The 21,189-nt window shown below is 31.6% G+C and overlaps 2 protein-coding genes across 3 annotated transcripts; both read left to right on the forward strand.

The window, feature by feature from the left end:
• The first annotated feature begins 2,155 nt into the window (after positions 1-2,155).
• LOC109341292 (mitochondrial outer membrane protein porin 2-like) lies at positions 2,156-5,209 on the forward strand. The gene is made up of 6 exons (XM_019579168.1): positions 2,156-2,291; positions 2,384-2,451; positions 3,885-3,995; positions 4,072-4,158; positions 4,246-4,454; positions 4,557-5,209. Exons 1-6 carry the CDS (start codon positions 2,243-2,245, stop codon positions 4,861-4,863), a joined length of 831 nt encoding a protein of 276 aa, XP_019434713.1. The 5' UTR covers positions 2,156-2,242; the 3' UTR covers positions 4,864-5,209.
• Positions 5,210-9,552: 4,343 nt separating this feature from the next.
• On the forward strand, positions 9,553-13,784 carry LOC109341291 (adenylyl-sulfate kinase 3-like). 2 transcript variants are annotated; one of them, XM_019579166.1, is made up of 7 exons: positions 9,553-9,949; positions 10,787-10,927; positions 11,999-12,148; positions 12,264-12,382; positions 12,501-12,585; positions 12,801-12,847; positions 13,056-13,784. In XM_019579166.1, the coding sequence occupies exons 1-7, from the start codon at positions 9,700-9,702 to the stop codon at positions 13,152-13,154; spliced, it is 891 nt and encodes a 296-aa protein (XP_019434711.1). In that variant the 5' UTR covers positions 9,553-9,699; the 3' UTR covers positions 13,155-13,784. The 2 variants fall into 2 exon arrangements, with proteins under 2 accessions (XP_019434711.1, XP_019434712.1); XM_019579167.1 differs by lacking the exon at positions 9,553-9,949 and adding an exon at positions 10,256-10,439.
• Positions 13,785-21,189: the final 7,405 nt, after the last annotated feature.

The following is a 21,189-nucleotide window of genomic DNA, read 5'->3' on the forward strand; positions in this document are numbered from 1 at the left end:
TAATAAATAAATACTATAAATTCATAATTAAACAATACTAAATTCTATTAAAAAGTCACTAGAAAAATAAGATTACGTGCACTTAAAAAGGAACTCAATCTCTAAAAAAAGAATAATAATTCAAGTAATATTTAAAAAGAAAAATCACTTGCATCAAGGCCCAAAGGCTCATAATGTAATGCTTAAAACCCTAAAATATAATTTGCTCTCAATCATCCCATGTGGCTTGACTTCTTCTCAATCATCCCATTTGGCATGATTGGTACGGGACATGTCGGTGACAGAACACTCAAGCATATATCGAACTAATTATAATGAAATAAAAATAGAAAAACTATGAATGTTTAATTTTTAACTAATATGACATATTATGATTGGTATTTGACAGACTTAATAACATATCTTTGTCTATGTATGGTCAGTAGGACAAGGATCTCATATCCTCAAGTCAGTCCGAACGAACTAATCACAATGAAACAAAAATAGAAAAAGTTATGAATGTTTAATTTTTAACTAGCATGACATATTATAATTGGTACATGACAAACTTATGGACATGTTCAAGAACAACAGGTCTTTGTTTGTGTATGATTCGTAGAACAATGATCTTATGTCCTCGAGTGTGTTCTGCACTAATCACAATGAAACAAAAGTAGAAAAAAAGTCATGAATATTTAACATTTTTTAATTGACATGATATATCGTGATTGGTACATGACAGACTTGTAAACAACATATCCTTGTGCGCATATGGAAAAGGATATGTTGTCTCCAAGTACGTACTCAAGTCTATCCCGAACTAATCACAATGATGCAAAAATAGAAAAAATCATAAATGTTAAATTTTTTAACTAAGATAACATATTGTGATTAGTATGTGACATACTTGGGGACAGTAGACCATTGTCCATAATATATACTGAACAAAAAATTTATATCTACCAGTAGTTTATATTATTTCCTTTTTTTATGAAAAATCATACTAATAAATTAACTTCTAATTGAAAAACAAGTTATCAAAATAAAAATTGTTAAGGTAATCAGTAATAAAGGGTATAACACACTTACACACACCTAAACAATATTTGTGTGTAAAAATATATAACTTTATCAATCATTTTTATTATTTTTTTAAGAAAAATAATAATTAAACATATTAATAAACAATAATAATATATAAAACTCTTATATTTTTAATCCATATATTTCTTTACGTATTGCCCATGAAGCTTGCACCGTTTATTTCATTCAAATATGACATTTTACATTGTTTGGTATACATTAATATTCTCGGTGCTCCTTTTTTTATACACATCATAAAAACAAATTACACTGATACCCTTGAGTTTTAGTAAATTACACAAATTATTCCTTACTTTTTTATACCTACACAAACCCCTAATTTTTATACTTTATTACATTGACTCCTGTACGAAAAACAAATGTAATCTTTTAAACAAAAATTGTGATAAATGTAATTAAGTTAACCAAAACATAGTATAGTATTGTTGCATTTTGTAATATAAAAAATAGCGAACATACATTAATTTGTATATTATTTAGATTTATCTCAATAATATATATCATGTTTTATTTAACTTAATTGCATTTTATCATATTTTTTTAATATTATACTTATTTCTCATGCAGGGGTGTGTAAGAAAAATATAAAAACTAAGGGTTTGTGTATATATAAAAATGTGATGAATGATTTATGTAATTTCACTAAAACTCAAGGAATATTAATATAATCTACTCTAAACTAAATTAGAAAAAATTGAAAGTTGAAGGTTAAAATATAAATAATAAATAAGAATATGACTGATTGACTGAAAATAAAATTATATGTATATTAAAATTTTAAAACATCAAAATAAATATAAAACTTAATGAATATTTTGGTGGCTGATGGGTCTCCAAATTTGGAATGAGTAGTAATGAATGAATCCTACGCAGATCGTGTGACAACTCAGTTATCTACGCTTAATAAAGACCAGGTGTCACTCTGAAAATCAACGGCTGAAAACGACTCATCACTCAAAACCAATCACCATTGTCGCAAACACGTACACAACAGAATCACTTCCAAATAATATTTAATTTAAAAAATAAAGTCAAACAACAAAAATAAATATATAAAAAAAAGTTTCATTTCCTTACCACACCCTAGTTCTGTTTTTTCATTCAAGATCTCTCTCTCTCTCTTCTCTGTAGATCGTAGCTACGAAAAAAAGATAAGAAGATGAGCAAAGGTCCAGGTCTCTTCTCCGATATCGGCAAAATAGCCAAAGGTTCTTATTATTATTATTCTCTATTCTTCTATGTCTCTCTTTTATAAATCTATGTATTATATTATATTGATTTGTTATTTGTTGTATAATAGATGTATTAAATAAGGACTATACTTCTGATCAAAAAATTACCTTCTCTTCCTACAGCGCTTCTGGAGTTGTAAGTCCTCTACGCTTTTTATGTCTCTCTGTTTTATTTCATTTTTATAGTATTTTATTCCTGCAACCGTTTTATTCATACATTTAAATCAATATGTGTCGCTATTTATGTACTTTGATTTGATTATAAGATATGCGGTGTGGTTCATTTTTTATCTAAGATCTATAATCATGTCATGGATTCAAATCCAGTATACAGTCGGTTAAGGCGGCATACATCTACTTTAGATCTCACCAGGTCACAGCCTCGTGAACCTTTTTTTTATCTTTAACCATGTTTGAAAAATAAAAAGAAGTGTTTATCACACGTGGGAATTAGGTAATAACATTCAGGTTGTTTATGATAGAGCATTACAGTGTGGTTCGATACATGTCACTGATCCGACTTAGTAGGGTAGATGCTTAGTTGTTGTTGTTGTTATTTAGTCCAGGTCTGTGGATATGACACTATGAGGCTAAACCACCCATCAAGGAGTTATTGTTGTAATGCTTATAAAATAATGTTATGATAAAGCATTATGATATTATTGTTCGATCTATGTGGCCGACCTAACCTACTTGGATAGATGCTTGGTTGTTGTTGCTTATTAAGTAAGGTAATGTACAATTGACAGAGGGCTAACAATATCGTTATGTTGAACTCATAACGTGTAATGTAATGGCTTATTTCCTATATAATTGTCTGCAGATTTGGTATAATGGTTGCGTTTTGATTAGCAGTTATGGGTTTCTTAGTTAGGTTGTATGTGAAAACATTTGCATCAAGTTTGTTAACTTTTTTTTTGGTCTTGTCTGTTTTTTAGTCTGGGTCTTTTATGAGCAAATACTTTCAAAAGGTTAAGTTGTTAGATGAACTCACACAAATTGTTTTATACATCTAACACACTCCCTCACGCAAATTGTTTTATACATCTAACATGTTCCCTCACGCAAGAGCTCTTCGAGTTTGAACTGTGGAAAATGTAGATCACCTATCTTATGGCTGAAATTCAACTTTTTTATTAGATGAATGGCAGCGGCAAGAATCAAACTCTAAAACACTTGATCATAGAGGCTCCGATACGGTGTCATGAACCAACTGTCCTAAAAACTTAAGCTTTTAGGTGAAGTTACATCAATGGTTAAATGTATCTAACAGAATTAATCTACAATAACATAGAACTCTCCGATACTAATGATTTACATTCAACCAGTAGCTGTTAACATTTTCCCCAGACAGTGGGAAGCTATTAAAATTTCTCTGTTTTCCTCAAAAGTTATCTCTGCGAGTTGCATCTCTATGCTTGATACTGTATTTTGGTACTGGCGTTTATCGTGTCACCATGGTGCCTTTTGTATTGCCAAGTCATGTGCAACTGTGCACATAATAATTGGAGTTAATATGCTAAATGTTCTTTGGAATATGATTTCTTCATTTTTGCCCCTTTCGTTCAGGCCCTCACCTCAACAGCCGTGAAGAAATCCGGATTCTCAACTGGCGATGTGGCAGCACTATACAAGCACAAGAACACTCTTGTTAATGTCAAACTTGACACGGAATCAAATGTGGGTTGCTTTCTCTTGTAGTTTATGATAGTATATCCTTCTGTAAATCATCTTATTCAGTTGCTCGTTTTGGCAGATCTCAACAACCCTCACGTTCACTGACATTCTTCCATCCACCAAGACCATTGCTTCATTTAAGCTGCCTGATTATAATTCTGGGAAGGTACGAGAGTTTGCACCTTGGGGCGTGTAAATTTGACTCAACAGTTTTGAATTCTTTCTGAAAATTTGTCTTATTTTTCTTTGGCAGTTAGAGGTTCAATATTTCCATGATCATGCTACCTTGCAAACAATTCTTGCATTGAGCCAATCCCCTATCATTGATGTTTCTGCCACCGTTGGGACTCCAAGCATTGCATTCGGTGCTGAGGCAGGCTATGATACTAAATCTGGTAACTTTACCAAATACACTGCCGGGATTAGTATCACAAAACCTGATTCATCTGCTGCCATAATCATGTAAGCCTCTTGCACCTCTGTAAACAATATTCGGATTCCAAATATGTTGCAATCATGTTGGAAGTTGACATTTTTGTTTGCCACATTTTTCTGTCCAATTAGTGGCGACAAGGGAGACAGCATTAAAGCATCATATGTCCATAATCTGGACCTATTGAGAAAGAGTGCTGCTGTTGCTGAGTTCACGAAAAAGTTCTCGACAAATGAGAACATCTTTACAGTGGGAGGATCTTATGCTGTTGACCATCTGACTCAGGTCAAAGCAAGGCTCAACAACAATGGAAAGCTTGGAGCTCTTATCCAGCATGAGATCATACCCAAATCATTGCTGACAATTTCTGGTGAAATTGATACCAAAGCCCTGGACAAAAATCCCAGGTTTGGGTTGGCCATTGCCCTCAAACCTTGAGGTTTGTTTACCTTTTCTTGTTCAAATGGGTTATTAGAATTAAGAACTTAATTCAATTTTTTTGGTGGCCCTTGAAGGGAGGGCAGAATAAGTAGTTCCACAGATGAGTGTTTCTAGATTCTTCATTACTGTGGATGAATATTTCAACATCTTAGTAGTGGCTTCTGTTTGCCCACTTTTTGTTTTAATTTTCTGCTTACATTGTATTTGACATTATGATTTGTGAGATGTGGAAGTTATGTTCTCTACAATGAGTTTTGACCAATGCCTGTGCATTGACCAAAAAAATTGATTTCAAGAATGTTTTCTTGCATACTGCAAGATTATTGTTAACTAGATTTGTCTTTATTTGCATACTGTAGCATAGAGGAGGGATTGACTTGGACCTTAAATTTTAATTTGTTGAATCTTGATAGGAAAATAAAGTTCATCTAGGGATTTCCATGCTCTAAATTTGAAACGGAAAATTTAGAAAAACTTGATATAATTTTAGGATTCCAAAAACACTGATGAAAATGATTTCTTTAACTTTTGTGTTGATAATTTGATGAAGAAGCTTAACCTTTTGCTGTCACTGTCAAATATCTGAATATTTAGGAATCAGGGGTCCCAAATAATCCCAATTTTGGACTAAGGGTTTGCTTTAGAGGACTATTAAGTCCTCTAACATTCCAGTATATAGATATACCCATGTTCCTTCTCCTGATTATAGATTAAGGATTTAACTCCCTTCCCCCATCTTTTTTATGTTTACCAGAACCTGCTATAATTACTTTACCTCTGTTAGTGCTTTGGCCAGAACTAGTAGCTGCACTCATGGATCCTTTCTGTGCTATTTGTGTAACATCTGAAGAGCTTTGTTTCTGTTGGACATTTTCTTCCTGAATGGTGATGCTTTTCCCTGATTCTTCATGCTCATCTTCTTATTTAGTGTCTTTTTTCCTTTGGCCTCCATTGGTTCTTTGGTTCTATCCTGTACAATTTGATTCATCAGTCCATATACCCCTTGCAAAAAGTGGAAAGGGTTAGTCTCCACTCATAAGTAACATGTTCAATGATTCTGTCCTCTTCATACTCATATCAAACTGATTCAAACATAGGTCCATATATTTCCATTTCCACTAGTACTCTTGCAAAATTCAATCTAGCTTTTGTAACTTTCATTTGATCTGCCAGAATTGGGTTCCCAACCAACTGACAGCTAGCAAGTTTTCCTAATGTTCATATGCTCCAGTATCTGTGGTCTAGCCCAGGAAATTGAATTCAAGTTGGAACCTAGACAGCTTTCTTCTTTAATGTGCTGAATTTCAACTGACCAAGACCCCACTCGTTATTAGTAGTTTGCTATCAAAGTTGTAGATTCCTAGGTAAGCCATTGTAAGAAGTATCAAGGATATGTTGTCATAAATTATGATCATGTTGAAACAAAAACATAAGAAATAATGAATGTTTAATTTTTTTAATTGACATGAGATATTTTTATTGGTATGAGATAAACTCCTCTATGATGAATCTTTAATTTATACTTATCCAACCTCAATAGCAAATTGGGTCAAGAAACAATTAAGGATAACATAAGCCAACAAAATATCATAAGCTAAGAAGATAAGATGAATCAAGAAAATATCATCCAAGGGATGACAACGTCTCTAGATGCATTACCTGGACCTACCACTTGCCTAGTTTTTGGACCCAAGTCCATCCTATACATGTGTGTATAGTTGGGTAAAAAGAAAAAAAAAACTATAAAACATAATTTAAGCACAATTAAATTATTATTAAACACAGTTCATGTTACTCTAACATATATGAATAACAAAATTACTGTAATGTTATGATGGAAAATTTATTTAGTAAGAGTTGTTTAATTAACATAATATTACATTTGCATTGCTATGTATAAAAATTTAAGAAGGAATAGCATGTTTTGATGTTTGTGGATCTAGGTATATCTAGATTTGTCTATCTGTGGATCTTAAAATCTTCTGTCTTATTTATATTCTAGTCGAAAAATCAACCTAGATTGTCGGACCCAACCTATTGCAAGTATTATAATGGGTTCGCACGAGTCTGAGTATTCATTGTCATCCTAATCTTATCCTAAGATAAACTAATAAAATAAATCTATTATATCATGTGTCCTATTTTTTCCACCTTAAATCTATGAGTGAGTTTTAATGTGGGTTAAACTAAGAAAATTGGATAGAAAGCAAATTGTTAACCTGGATTATTTTATAATTTATATACAACACATTCCACTATCATAATCATTATCATGCTTTTTTGTCTTTTAATTATCCGGTACATAAAGAAAATTAGTTGAGTACACGATATTCCCATTGAAGTTCCACGTAAAGCAATGAATCTGCATAGATAGACAACTCAGATACAAAATAATTGGTGTGGCAAGCATGGACCGCATTTTGAACAACATGGAAAATGAGATGCATGTTCATTACTTTAGTGGGGTACGCAAATTCCTTTTGAGCCCACTCACGCATTATGTATTTTGTCTCGTATGCATAGTTTCTATAATTCAATCACTAAATTGCCATAGGCATCATCAACTTTTAAATTATTTCAATTGATCCTTAAAATATTATAATTATATTAATAGATCATCTATTCATTTTGATAAGTTGCATGCTTTAAATTATAGTTGCAGTCACAATTGTGATTGTGATTATTGAGAAAGTTGTGATGTAGATTATGATCGTTGTAATATGATTTATTTTATAATTAAAAAATATTGTTAATTTCGATATGATTTAGTATAGCCTAATGCATTCTGAAACATCCTATATTCTCAATTTACTCATAACAATTTACATTATGCTTATTTGGATTTATTTTGTAGTTGGGGAGGTTTACATGATAAATTTGTAAGTGTAGATGATTTATATGCTGCATTAATTTTTATGTTGTCATACCAATTTGCAAGAAGTTTTTGAATTTCACTAATGATAGGGCCACTCCATCCACTTTCACAATCCCTTATACTTAAAACTTCTCAAAATAGGGGATTGCTAAATAGAGAGTACTCATGGTTTTTATTCTAGATTGTATATGTTTGACCTTTTAATATAATCAGTATGATTTCTTAAGTCATATTGTCAACAAATTGGATGAATTAGTTATAATAGTTTCTTGATTCTTTATGATTAGTTTTGGAGTTACATTTGGAGGGGAAGGAAATGAAATAAAAGACTAAGACATGTATTACACTTGTGAGATGACTCAAGTCTTCTCTTTCTTTTTCTTCTCATCCAAAGTCAAACTCACAACTAACTCTTAGACTATTCCTTTCTCCATACCCTATAATACAAAATCAAATTCTTTGAGTGGGTTTTATTTCACTTCAAAAATGGTTTCGAATGAAAAGGTCAATTTTTTTAAAGAAATATCAAAATTCAATTAAATAAAAGATGGATGGCTTATTTTTATAGGAAGAAATACTTTATAAAAATTTATAACATGTAAAAATTGTATACTCAATCTCAAATAATAAAAAGAGTTAATTACACTGACACCCTATGAGTTTTATTAGTGAAATTAAACAAATCATCCCTCATTTTTTCTACACCTACATAAACCCCCTATTTTTTATACTTTTATTACACTAACCACCATTGCATGAAAAATAAATATAATCTTTTAAATAAAAAATGTGATGAAAGCAATTAAGTTAATATTATGTAGAAAAGTCCAAATAATATATAAATCAATGTATCTTTATTATTTTTTGTTACAAAATACATCAACAATTCTAAAGATATATTGTTTAAATCGCTCTTATATTATATCGTAACGAACCAAAAACAATAAAGAGGTATCAACTTATGTATTATTTGGACTTGTCTCCACAATATATCATCTTTTGTTTAACTTAAGTGTATATATCACATTTTGTTTAAAAAATTTACACTTAATTTTCATGCAGAGGTAGTCAGTGTAATGAAAGTATAAAAATTAGGGAGTATTTATAATTTCACTAAAACTCATGGAGTATTTGTTCTAATAAAAATGTAATAGATAGTATTTGTTAATACACTAATATAGTATTATAAGAATACATTATGAAAATATAATAGTCTTATTAATATTAATATTGTAGCAATCGTCAAATGCATCACAATAACACCACATTCAACGGATATAGTGATTACATTATATATGTTATAATAAAGTGATAAATATAAATATTATTTACAATATAACTAAAACATTATAATGCATATTATGGAATCTTGCTATAAGCCTTCAAATTTTAGTTTGCACTGTTATAAATGTGAAAATTTTCATAGTTTTGACCGATATGAAATGAATTGACATTATTTATCCATATTTCTTTCCTCATACACAAATTTTTACTTAATGTAACTAACCAGACACTTGTGTTATGCCTTCACTCGTTATTTATTTTTTATTTAATCTACAAAACAATTGATGAAATAGTGAGAATATAAAAATCTATTATAATAACAACATAATATATTTTTTCTATATAGGAATGATTTGGATTCAAATGATACATAATTGTTTTTCTTAAACATTATTCAGATATTTTTGCACATTTGGATAACTTTCAGTAGAAAAGGTAAGCCAAATATACATGATGCACATTCCTAACTTTCTAAGATTCTCTAAATTTAATTTTTAATTTTAAAAAATTTGCTTAATCTAAAAATGACCCCAAATCAATTCGCATTCTCATAACGCCGAAAGATGAAATGCTTCATATAAAGCACACCATGAACTGTTAGCCATAACAGAAAACGGTTACCGATACAGATTCAGCGTTCTCTGAACTTCACCACCGAACTCACTCAATCCGAAATGTTCGAATGTGCACCGTCGCTGGCGTCTCCGTCTCCGTCACCGTCGGCGGCGGCGGAGAGCCTAGGGTTCTTAAAGCTCCGCGAATTCAATGTCGCCGGATTTTACCGTACAAGTCGCAAAAACTTAGTACTTCGCAACGCTTCTTTCATCGATAGTTGTATTCGCAACTCTCGCAAATGCTTTAAGCCAATCAAAGCAAACGAGGACTCTCACTCCTCTTCGACTCATAACTGTGCTGCATTTAACGGTAACGTATTAAAAAACTACATCAAGATCTGGATTCTGTATATGCTTTTTTTCTGAAATGCTTTTGCTCTTTATTTATATTCTTATTCCTCTTTTCTTATTCTATTAGGTAATTTTGTTTAATTTCAAGTTTTCAACGAGTTTCATCATACCGTACAAAATCGTAGAGACGGAGGGATATGATAGTGACAAATATAATTTTCCGAAGAATCTTAGACTTTTTATTTTAATTTTTTATTGATATGTTTATTTCAATTTCAACGCTATAGTACTAATAATTATTAGGAAAGAAAGTATGCGAAGCAACCTTAGTCATATGGTCATAGATAAGAAGGTTCCTCATACGCCTCTATCGTGCTATAAAATACAAAATTCAGATTCTTCAGTTCGAGATTCCTAGTGATGGAAAATTAGAACATAAGGATTTGGTAGAGAAAACTACCAAGGTGAATTTCCAGATAATCATCTAATCATGAATAGTACAATGAATGGTCAGTTTTGTGGATATGGTTCTATTTTATTGCTTTTTATTTTTATTTTTCGCTTCTTCTCCAACTTGTAGACTTTAAGGTTTGAGTTGTGAAAGGTATGAATCTGAATTTTCTAGAGGTTATATAAAGCAGAGGCTTCATTTGTGAAATTCCTTTTTTTTTTTTTGTGAAACTGGAAATCTTATTTCATTGAATTATAGTTTAAGCATTAAGCTTTACACTTATGGCCTTGGGCACTTGACTTTTATTTTTTCTCCAATTAATTTTCTGGCTTGGAAGTGAATGATTATATGAAAATATTATAGCTATTAGGATTCAGATAGTTAACCGATTTATTATGTAACCAGGCAATAATTTCGGCCAGATATCGAATGTTGGAAAGTCAACAAACATTTTGTGGCATGACTGTCCAATTCAGAAACATGATAGACAACAGTTGCTTCAGCAAAAAGGCTGTGTTATTTGGTTAACTGGCCTCAGCGGTTCAGGTTTGTGGAATTTTACTTATAGCAACTGTCTCTGGATGTATGCTTTAGCTCCTTTACCTCAAGCAGAAGTAGGATTAGTGGGAGAAGCTAGTGATGATTTGATTTGCTGCTTTGTTTATTAATGATTTTTTATATGGTGTCTGTTGTCTTATATTAGTCCATTTACATTATTGTGTAAGTTAATAGTCAAAATGTTGCAATGATTTTTTTGTCATGTAGCATTCTCTGCTTTTTTTCTTCAACCTACTGGTGATCACAGTTGATAATGGTTTTGCCAATGATATCATGAAAGACACTTAGTACTCCTCAAGTTTACTATATCAGTATATAGTAACAACGCTAAAGACTTGCCAAAAAAAATTGGTTTTTAACTGAACTCGAAATATGCAAGTGAAACTGGATACAGACGGACACTATATGGACTGAGAACAGGCACTTCAAATCAGTGAAAACTTATATCTACTGAGTTCCCTTTGATGAATTAATTCTACTCCTACATGGAGATCATAAATTCACACTGAAAACTTCCCATAGCAAGTTATCCCATGTTATTATGAAATCAAAGTTGAACTTGTTTTAGTCCTACATCAGCTAGCTAGTCAATCAAAATGATCATTTCTTCTTCTTTTTGGCTTGTGAACACTTCAAATTACATAATTTATAGTATGATATGTAGATCCTTGTTAGACTATGCTCACTGTTTCTAAATCCCAGTTTGTTGACTTAATTTAATGTACAACTTTCAGCAGCTAGATCGACCTGTTTTTAATTCACTGTCACAGTGATCTTGTTTGAGGATTAACATCCAAACAAGTTTAAAAATTGTTGTAATTATATCTTGAAAATTTGTAATTTGTAGCTGAAGCAATTGTCATGCTATGAATTGTAATCATAGCTGCTATAAAATATTTATTGATATGAAGAAAATAAAAGCACATGTATTTACTGTTTAGTTCCTCCAGATATTATTCTTCTAGATATCATTACTCCCTGCTCTCTCTCTCTCTCTCTCCCTCTCCCTCTCCCTCTCCCTCTCCCTCTCTTGGACTCATCAAGCATTATTGATTTAAGGTAAAAGCACTATTGCATGTGCTTTGAGCCGAAGTTTGCACTCTAGGGGAAAACTGACTTACATCCTTGATGGTGACAATATTCGGCATGGTCTAAACCGTGATCTTAGTTTTAGAGCTGAAGATCGTTCAGAAAACATGCGAAGGATTGGTGAGTTTCTAATTTTCACAGACAGACATATTTTCTATGTAAATGTTTTTCATAAATCTTCAAGGTTCATTGTAGTTTTATTAATAGTCAAACATCATGACTCATTGAATTCCAGGTGAGGTAGCAAAACTCTTTGCAGATGCTGGTGTTATTTGCATCGTTAGTTTAATATCACCCTATCAAAAAGATAGAGACGCGTGCAGAGCACTGCTACCAGAAGGAGATTTTGTTGAGGTATAATCTTATTTGGGGTCCAAAATATTGCAGGTAGTTAGGTATCTGCTATTTAACAATAGGGTACATTATTGAACAAGAGGTTCTTCATCTCTAATGCATTGCTCACATGTTGTAGGTTTTCATAGATGTGCCACTACAAGTGTGTGAAGCTAGGGACCCAAAGGGGCTCTACAAACTTGCTCGAGCTGGAACGATCAAAGGTATTGTAATATAAATTTCATATTACTGCTTGCAATCTAATTTGGCATCACATACCCATAGCGTGCAACTATCATGTACTGCTGCTGGAGTTGTTGTTTAACTATATTAGCTTCAGCAGTTCAGATATATAGATCGTGCTTATTTTTCTTCTTTCTGATAAACGCTGTGGAATAATTTCCCAACAGGATTTAATTATTTATTTGGTATTCTGCAGGTTTTACTGGTGTAGATGATCCATATGAACCACCGTGTAATTGTGAGGTGTGTACTTTAGGAGATATCTCTATATCTAAGTATCATCTACATATTCTCTATAATATAATTTAAGATATGCTAATATATTTTCATTTCCCTTTAAAACTTACACTAGTTTCATTTTTGGGATTTAAATACTGTTTTTCTATTTTCCATGTAATTGATTTTACTACTTATTGTCATTTCAAAAGACTCAGCCTTCTTTATCTTGCAGATAATATTACAACACAAAGGAAGTGACTGTATGTCTCCGAGTGACATGGCAGAAATTGTGATATCCTACTTGGAGGAGAAAGGACACCTGCGTGCCTGACTTCAGTATGAAGCACCTTTCTTTGTGGTTTGTTAGATTGTATGTAGCATAGGCTTTGGCAAATAATAAAAAGGGCTCCTTCTAGCATCTAGGAAATCATCGTTTCCTGCACATGCTTCCATCTATGAAGGGCCTTTCTTTGTGGTCTGTTATATTACATAGGTATATTGTGTGTAGCATAGGCTTTGGCAAATAAAAATATGCCCCTTCTAGCATCTAGGAAATCTCATTGTTTCCAGCACATATGCTTCCATTAGTTCCAATTTTAAGGTCCGCTGATGAAATTGATCGTTATATGAAAGCCACATTGTATTCATTGATTCGTGTATGCATATATAGATGGAAATACATAAGGTGGAGCCATGAGGATGGACTAAGAAGTTGGTGCTGAATGCTGATTGGTATAGCACATAGGAAGGAAGGATTTAGTGTATCTCATTTGTATTCTTTAGCAAATAAATTGCTGCTTTGGAATGTATGATGCCTTATATGCTGTGATAGGCAACTAGTAACTGGTATTACTAGGAGTCCTTGTCAGTGATATTTCTGTGTGCATTTTCAAATGCTGGTGTAGTAAGGGATATTTGTGTATATTGAGATGCGGTGAAGTAAACAAATGCATTTGGTGAATCTTATTGTTTTCCAGCTTCTGTTAGTGGTATTGAAATATGAACAAAGTGTGATCTCCACAGTAATACAAAATCAATAATGCGGAAATTAGGGATAAATGGCGAAAAAATCAAATCAGGATCTCTCTCCGTTAGCATTATTGCAAAATGTTGAACAGGAAAGCATGATGAATTATAGCATGGGTCCTTTAATAGTATCCGTCTTCGTCAACTCTGTACCCGTTTCTGGCGGATGATTTTACACTTAAGTTATCAACTATCTAGATAAAAAAAAGTTAACAGAGTCCGGTCTCTGCTTTGCTAAATTCACTGAAAGGCCTACCCTACAATCGCTTTGTTTTTTATGTTATTTTATTTGTAAATTACGAGTTTTGATTTATTTTTTATATTTACTTCATTACGTTTTACCATTAAGTAATCAACAACAGGAGATTATAGATTTTAAGGTAGCTTTTAATTTTTTAAATTAGACAGTAAGTTACTAGAGCTGTTTTGTAAACAACAAATAAAGGAAGCTTCTAGCTCATAAAGTTACTTGAACTCAATGTTACAATCTTACAGTTACAAAATAGTTTTGCCAATCAAACGGTGAGAGGAAAAAAAGTTAAAGAAGCCATAATGAAAGCCATTAACATGGCCAATTTTGTTTAATAGCTTTGGAGTGTTCAAAAATCAATTCCAAATTCAGATTCTAAGATGCATGTTTTAAAACTTAAAAAGTTAGTTGGGTTTGGTTTTCGATGTTGAAGGATAGGATAATGTTCTAAACCTCATGATGTGCAAATCTGGATAAGTATAGATCAATTACTCTATAGAGTAACTAAATTCCCCTTGAATATAGAAATGAACATAGACTAAGAAGTTGCAGATCAGTGGCTTGTTGATAAGATGATGACAATGTCATTGTCAATGGTGGATAAAGATGTCTATCACAGGACGGGGAAGGAATAAGTGAGTGGATAGAGTATTGAGTTTAGACGTGGAAAGATATAAAAAAGGAAGCATTTTTGTTTGGAACATCTTGGGATGATAAAACAAGGAAGAAGATAGCAGACTCCTTCAGATTCATTTTTGGATGATCGTTTTTTGGTTGGTGTATTTAATATATGTTGTAGATTATATTGAATAATAATGCAGCCGAATTGTATATATATTTTGTATATATTGGATAAAAGAATGTTGTTAAGATATGAAGAGGAATGATGTCACAAACAAGAGTTTGATAAGCCGAGATGAAGTTTGCCATAAATTCTTGATAAGAACAAGGTTGTCTTGGTTCAACCAAAAACGTATGAGAATAATTCTCATAGATAATTTCCAACAAAATTCAATTTGGCTCCATGAAATTAACACTAAGAATCACACTTGAATGACTCAATTATGACAATAAAGATCAAGTAATGGCTGAATATAATCAACCTCCAATCTCACAAATTTCTCTCACAAAAGTGTTATTATTTTGAATACAAAAATACTAAAAAGGAAACAAATAAAAATACTATTACCTATAATCATAATTCACATCGTAACCCAAAAAGGAAACCAATCATATTATTATCTCTCCTTGAATCACATGACCACATAAAGAAACAAATCATCTCTCCTTAAGTTGCATTGCAATCCTCCAAGAAAGTAAACAATAATCATATTGTCTTCTCTCCATTGAACTACACGACCACCGAAAGGAAATAAATCATTCCTTCTTAATTTATGCGTCCATCCATCAAGAAAGGAAATAAATCATATCATCTCTCTTTTGAATCTCATGCATACTTTAAGAGGGAAATAAATCATTCTCCTTTAATTCACACACCCACTTTAAAAGAGAAATAAATCATTCACATGATATTTTCCCATAAAGGGAATAATACTATACCACCCTTTCTCTTCATAGTCGATGGCAATGTTTCTATGAGTTATACACAAATTACTTCCTTATTTGATATGAAGGAACACGTGAGCATAGGTTGCATGTGGCTGCTCAAAGTGTTTCTAGTTCTACTTGCACACTCTTCACTTTATTGAATATAACGTGATGATTTGGCATGAAATAAGGCTCCTCATCATATTATTTTTGGGCTTGGTTTTGGAACGACCCCTTATTCTTTAAGTGTGCCTCCAACAAATGTCATTGAGTTGGTACTTGTCCTCCGAATTGTAAAGTACTCCCCCGTGGCTCTCATCAGAAGATAAAACAAGGACCCTTATGCAGGGTTGACCACTCAACATGTACTACAAGTGTGTAACACATAACCCATAATTAAAAGGGGTTTTATATTTTTGTTACATATACAATTAGTTTTATCTCTACATAACAAGTATGTTATTACTTTTATTCTTTTTGAAGTTTTTGTTGTATTATCAATTATTATTACTCATACACATATATTCATTCAATATTTTATTGGTTTGTAGTGATCATTCTTATATATTATCATATCATATCATTGTTGATGCAGAGTGAAAAAGTACGAGACCTTTTAACTAAAAGTGTATTGAACATTCTCAACATTTGTATAAAACATCTTTTTTATTTAAATTTGTTGTTAAAACATTATTTAATTAAAAAAATTGGTATACAATTAGTACTCATTTTTATTTTGTCATCACAATATTTGTTAAACTCTCAATTTTGTTCGAATTTTGACTTACAAAATTCATATAATTATATCAGATGTCTAGATTTTCTCTCTCACACCAAACCTACAAAATGTAAGGACTAATGTTGCCCTTCGGTGAATATGCATGACCAAGACTGTTAAAATTAACCAGTTTTGATCTAGATTATTGATAACACAAATGTGTTTGGGTATTAGTTAGTGGAAAATGATTACATGACATCATTTCTAATCAATTTTTTATAGACCGTAGCGCCAAATCACTAGCCACAACGAGGCACCATCACAAGTTTCTGAAAATTTTAGAATACTTGGAACTATCAAATGCTCTCAGCAACCGCTCACATTATTTTATGCTTTTTTTGGTTGAGGGGAAGAAAATGAGAGATTAGTGAGAAAGAGAGATGAGAGAACTATAATATATTTTGTATTGTTGGGTATGAGAAAAAGAGAAAAGGCAAAAAAAATATATATTTGAATGAGACAATAAAGAGAGTATAAAGAAGTATTTTACTATTAATTAAAAAATTAATGTTAGAAAATTTATTTTAAGTTAATTATTATAATGTAAAATATTAAAACTTGTACATTCTAATATAATTGTCACAACATTTTTCATTAAATCAATTAATTTGAGTAAATACACATTTTAGTCCCTTATATTTTTCGACCTTACCAATTTGGTCCTTCAAAAAATGAAAAACCCAAAATGGTCTCCAAAAATTTCAAATGTAAGTCATATTAGTCCATATCAAGTGTTGTAAACATGCTAAAAAGGACTGATTTGACCTACAATTGAAATTTTTGGTGACCATTTTAAGTTTTTCAATTTTTTTAAGAATCAAATCGGTAATTTCGAAAAAACTGAAATAAATATTTACTCTTTATTTATTTGGGAGTAATTTGTATAAGAAAACAAGATAAGTGAGATATTTTGTGATTGTCAAACATTTCTCTTCTCCTTTCTTTGTATACAAGGAGAGAGTAGTTTTGGACGTGGCCCCTTACAATTTTATTATTTCTTCCCTATTTCTCATGTAAATCAAAGGGGAGAAAGATACTAACTTTTTTTCTTTCTATCTTCATGACTTCTTTCTCCACAAACTCTTGTATACCAAAGGAAGACATGCAGTTGATTTCTTGGTTATAGTGACATATATTAATTACCATTGTAAAAACCGCAAGAAAATATTGCCTCATCATAACTCATATTCGATGAATGGAGATAGCATAACTTAAGTTAGGGATGGCAACAGGCACGGGCGGGTACGGGTAGTAGCTACCTGCTACCCATTTTAAAATAGAAGAGTAATACCCATACCCGCCCGTATCCGTATGGGTACCCGTGAGCGGGTATTTGCGGGTAGTCCTCTATTATAAATAATTTTTAATTTTTTTACTTCTATTGTGTTTCAAATAACATGAAACTTAATTATTTTTGTACTTTTTGATTAAATATTTTGCTAAAATGCTAAATTTATTGGTGGTTTCCATTTGTGTGATTTTTTGTTCTCATTTTTTTAACAAAAAATATATATTTTCTTTGTAAAACATGTGTGTTTCTATACTTTCTATACATGTAATAATATTTGTAGGGTGTTTCACCACCAAACTCATTAAAATATGTAAACAAAGTAAAAGGAAAAAATATACATAGTGTAATAAATGTTAGAATAATGTATTTTTTATTTTAATTAAATATAATATATTAATCATCTAAATAACGGGTACCCACGGGTACGGGTACCATAATACCCATACCCGCCCGTATGTACTACGGGTATTTTTAAAAACCCGTTTATAATACCCGCGGGTACCCGTTTGTGACACGTACCCGTGCCCGTACGGGTTTTACCCGCGGGTACCCACGGGTACGGGTTTTTTTGCCATCCCTAACTTAAGTAGAAGATTGGGAAACATGATTTGGTAACACAACTCAAACTTAACATAATTTTTGTAACAATCCCACAATTTGGTATTAATTGTCATCACATTATTGTTACATCCCAAGATTTGGTAATCCAACCACAAGTCAAAATCCTTCAAATAATTATAAAGTAGGACTTAATATTGCATCATGCCGGTTACAACAACAGTCGCAATCGCATTACATTATAATTGTGGTATTATACTGAATTATAATGATGCAAACCATCAGACTGCATTCGAATTGTTGAATTCAAAAATATTTTTTTAATCACAGAATAATTCATACCACAATTTTACATTCTATATTATAATTGTCACAATAACCACAATTACAATAAACTACTGTCAGCTCAATCTTCTTTTTTCTGCTTGCTTGTGTAGCAATCATCATATATATCTTATACAACTAAGAAGAGAAACATAGATATCAGATAAAAACTAATAAGAGATGTTACGAATAAGAAGAGAAACATTCAACATAGTCATGTATATTAAATGAGTTACATTAGAAAGATGCAAAAAAACATAGCACCCACTCTTTGCCTATGATAATTACGAATGGATAAGAAGCAAAGCACAAATGTTATAATTACTGTTGGGTTTATTCAAGTGTGAAGTCTCACATTGAATATGCAAGTAAGAATGAAAGAGTTTATAAGTAGGAAAGACTCATGAAACTAATGCCTTAAGGTTTTGGTTCAAGATGTGGTGTCTCACTTATGATCCCCAGTGGTTAGAGGCTCCCCGGTAGGTACCACAATAGAGGTTACAACGTTCACAATGTTAGCCCATCTTCTCTCTTGCAAATACCAAATAGAGAGGGATGTTTTGAGGACGTTTCGTAGTTTTAACTTTATTCAACGTTTCATTTGGAAATTGCATAGGGGAAAGGGTAGTTAGTGACACATGTAAGGTAAGTGTCAATCACACAAGTGAATTAGAGAATATTAGTTTTATTATTTAGATATACATTATTTTATTATTTATTATACATTTCCATCAATTAAGAATAATATTAGTTTTTATCTGTAATAACAATTATCATTTTTGTTCTTATTCTTAATTGGATCATATAATATGCTCACATTTTTATATTTTACAATAATAAATGATTTCTCTCTCATTTTTTCTACCTTCCTAACTCACATTTTCTAAAAAGAATAAAGATAGGAATCTTCTTATATATGAAATATTCTTAAAAAATAAGAATCTCACGTGAACGAAAAATATTTTTATTTCAATAAAAAAAATACCAAAAAATTGCATCCATGAAAATGCTCTAATTAAATAATATCTCATTTATCATATCTACTGAAGAAATATATTGTACTTTTATGGGATCATCCACCAATTATATAACCAACAAGACTTTAGTAACTGGTCTAATGTTATGCTATCTTCAAAAAAGAAATGAAAAGGTGAAAGTTTTAATTCCTGATAATAATACTTATTGGAATGGAAAATCATATACTATAAAAGATATTAGTTATTTATCCATAAAATGAGATAATATAATTAGACAATTGATACTACCAAAAATATTATCCACCAATTATGTTAAGCATTGTTGTTAATTGTTGTAAATGACTCTCTTTGTAACACCGCGAAGTTTACGATTTGGAATTATAAGATTTTATTAATATTTTTATTGATTATATATTCGAAAATGAATTTCTGGGAATTTTCGGTAAAGAATTAGACGAAACTCTAGCTGAGTTTTAGTCTTGTAATTTTATTTCCTATTTTTTTGGTAAATTTTGGTAATTTTCGGAGACAGTCGGTTCTGAACCACTGTCGGGGCCGAAATCCACCCGGTACGGCTCAAAAAGTGGTTTTTGAGTTCCGTAACTTGGAATCGAATTCCGATCGCACCGTTGGCTTCGTAATTTCATTTCGAGTCAATCTAGACCCTGAATACACCCATACCTGTTTTCTAAATATTTTTCACTCGAAATGCCGAAATTTGAAATTCTAATCGGATATTACGATCGGGCGATTTATAATATCCGATCGGGTATTAGCCGATAATACTCGAGCATGTTTATCGCACGTGTCCGCGAAGTGGTCGTTTCACATTGGGATGCGAGATTTGCCTTTCCATAAAGCAAACATCACATCACTCAATCTTAGCAAATCACTCAATCTCACCATTAGCCACCCTAGGAGATTTTCATGATTGTCTAGGAGGAAAATCAGATTTCCCTCTCCCCTTAAGCACTCCTCACTCCACACTTCTCCCACACTCTTGCATTGCAAAGAAGAGGTAAAAACACTCTCTTCAAGTTTTCTCTCATTTTTTTTCTCATTTCTTCTTCCATCTTCAAACATTGATCTCTCAACATTCAACCAATGGATGTTGATGAGATTTAAGTATGTTGTTCATGAATATTCAACTGTTGAAATTTTCTAAAACGCTTTCTAACTCATTTTCTTCTCAAAACCGAAAATGATGATGTTCTTGAACTCATGAAAATATTTTGTTGGAACCATGAACAACTTGTGTTCATGGAGTTGTTATAATATTGTACTACATATATTTTTTTGTTTTAGCCAAAGGGGATGAGGATGAAATCAAAGGAAACTTTATGAAGTGTTTTTGAAAAAATGAGAATGTATGTATTTCTATTTGTTGTTAGCCTTAAAACCATGGCTTGGAACAAGTTGGAAAAGTAGAAACTTTTGTTAAAAAGGATGTTAAGGTTTATGAGTACATGAATGTCTCATAAAACTCTTAAATGATATTTTGAATAACTTACTTTAAAGTGGTAAGATTATCAAAGGATGTCTTAAATCGGAATATGTAGTTTTACTAAAAACCGTATGTTTAAAATAGATGGAAATCGTGATCGGACTTTCGAT

The sequence above is a fragment of the Lupinus angustifolius genome, unplaced genomic scaffold, assembly GCF_001865875.1.
Source record: "Lupinus angustifolius cultivar Tanjil unplaced genomic scaffold, LupAngTanjil_v1.0 Scaffold_421, whole genome shotgun sequence".
Lineage (NCBI taxonomy): Eukaryota > Viridiplantae > Streptophyta > Magnoliopsida > Fabales > Fabaceae > Lupinus > Lupinus angustifolius.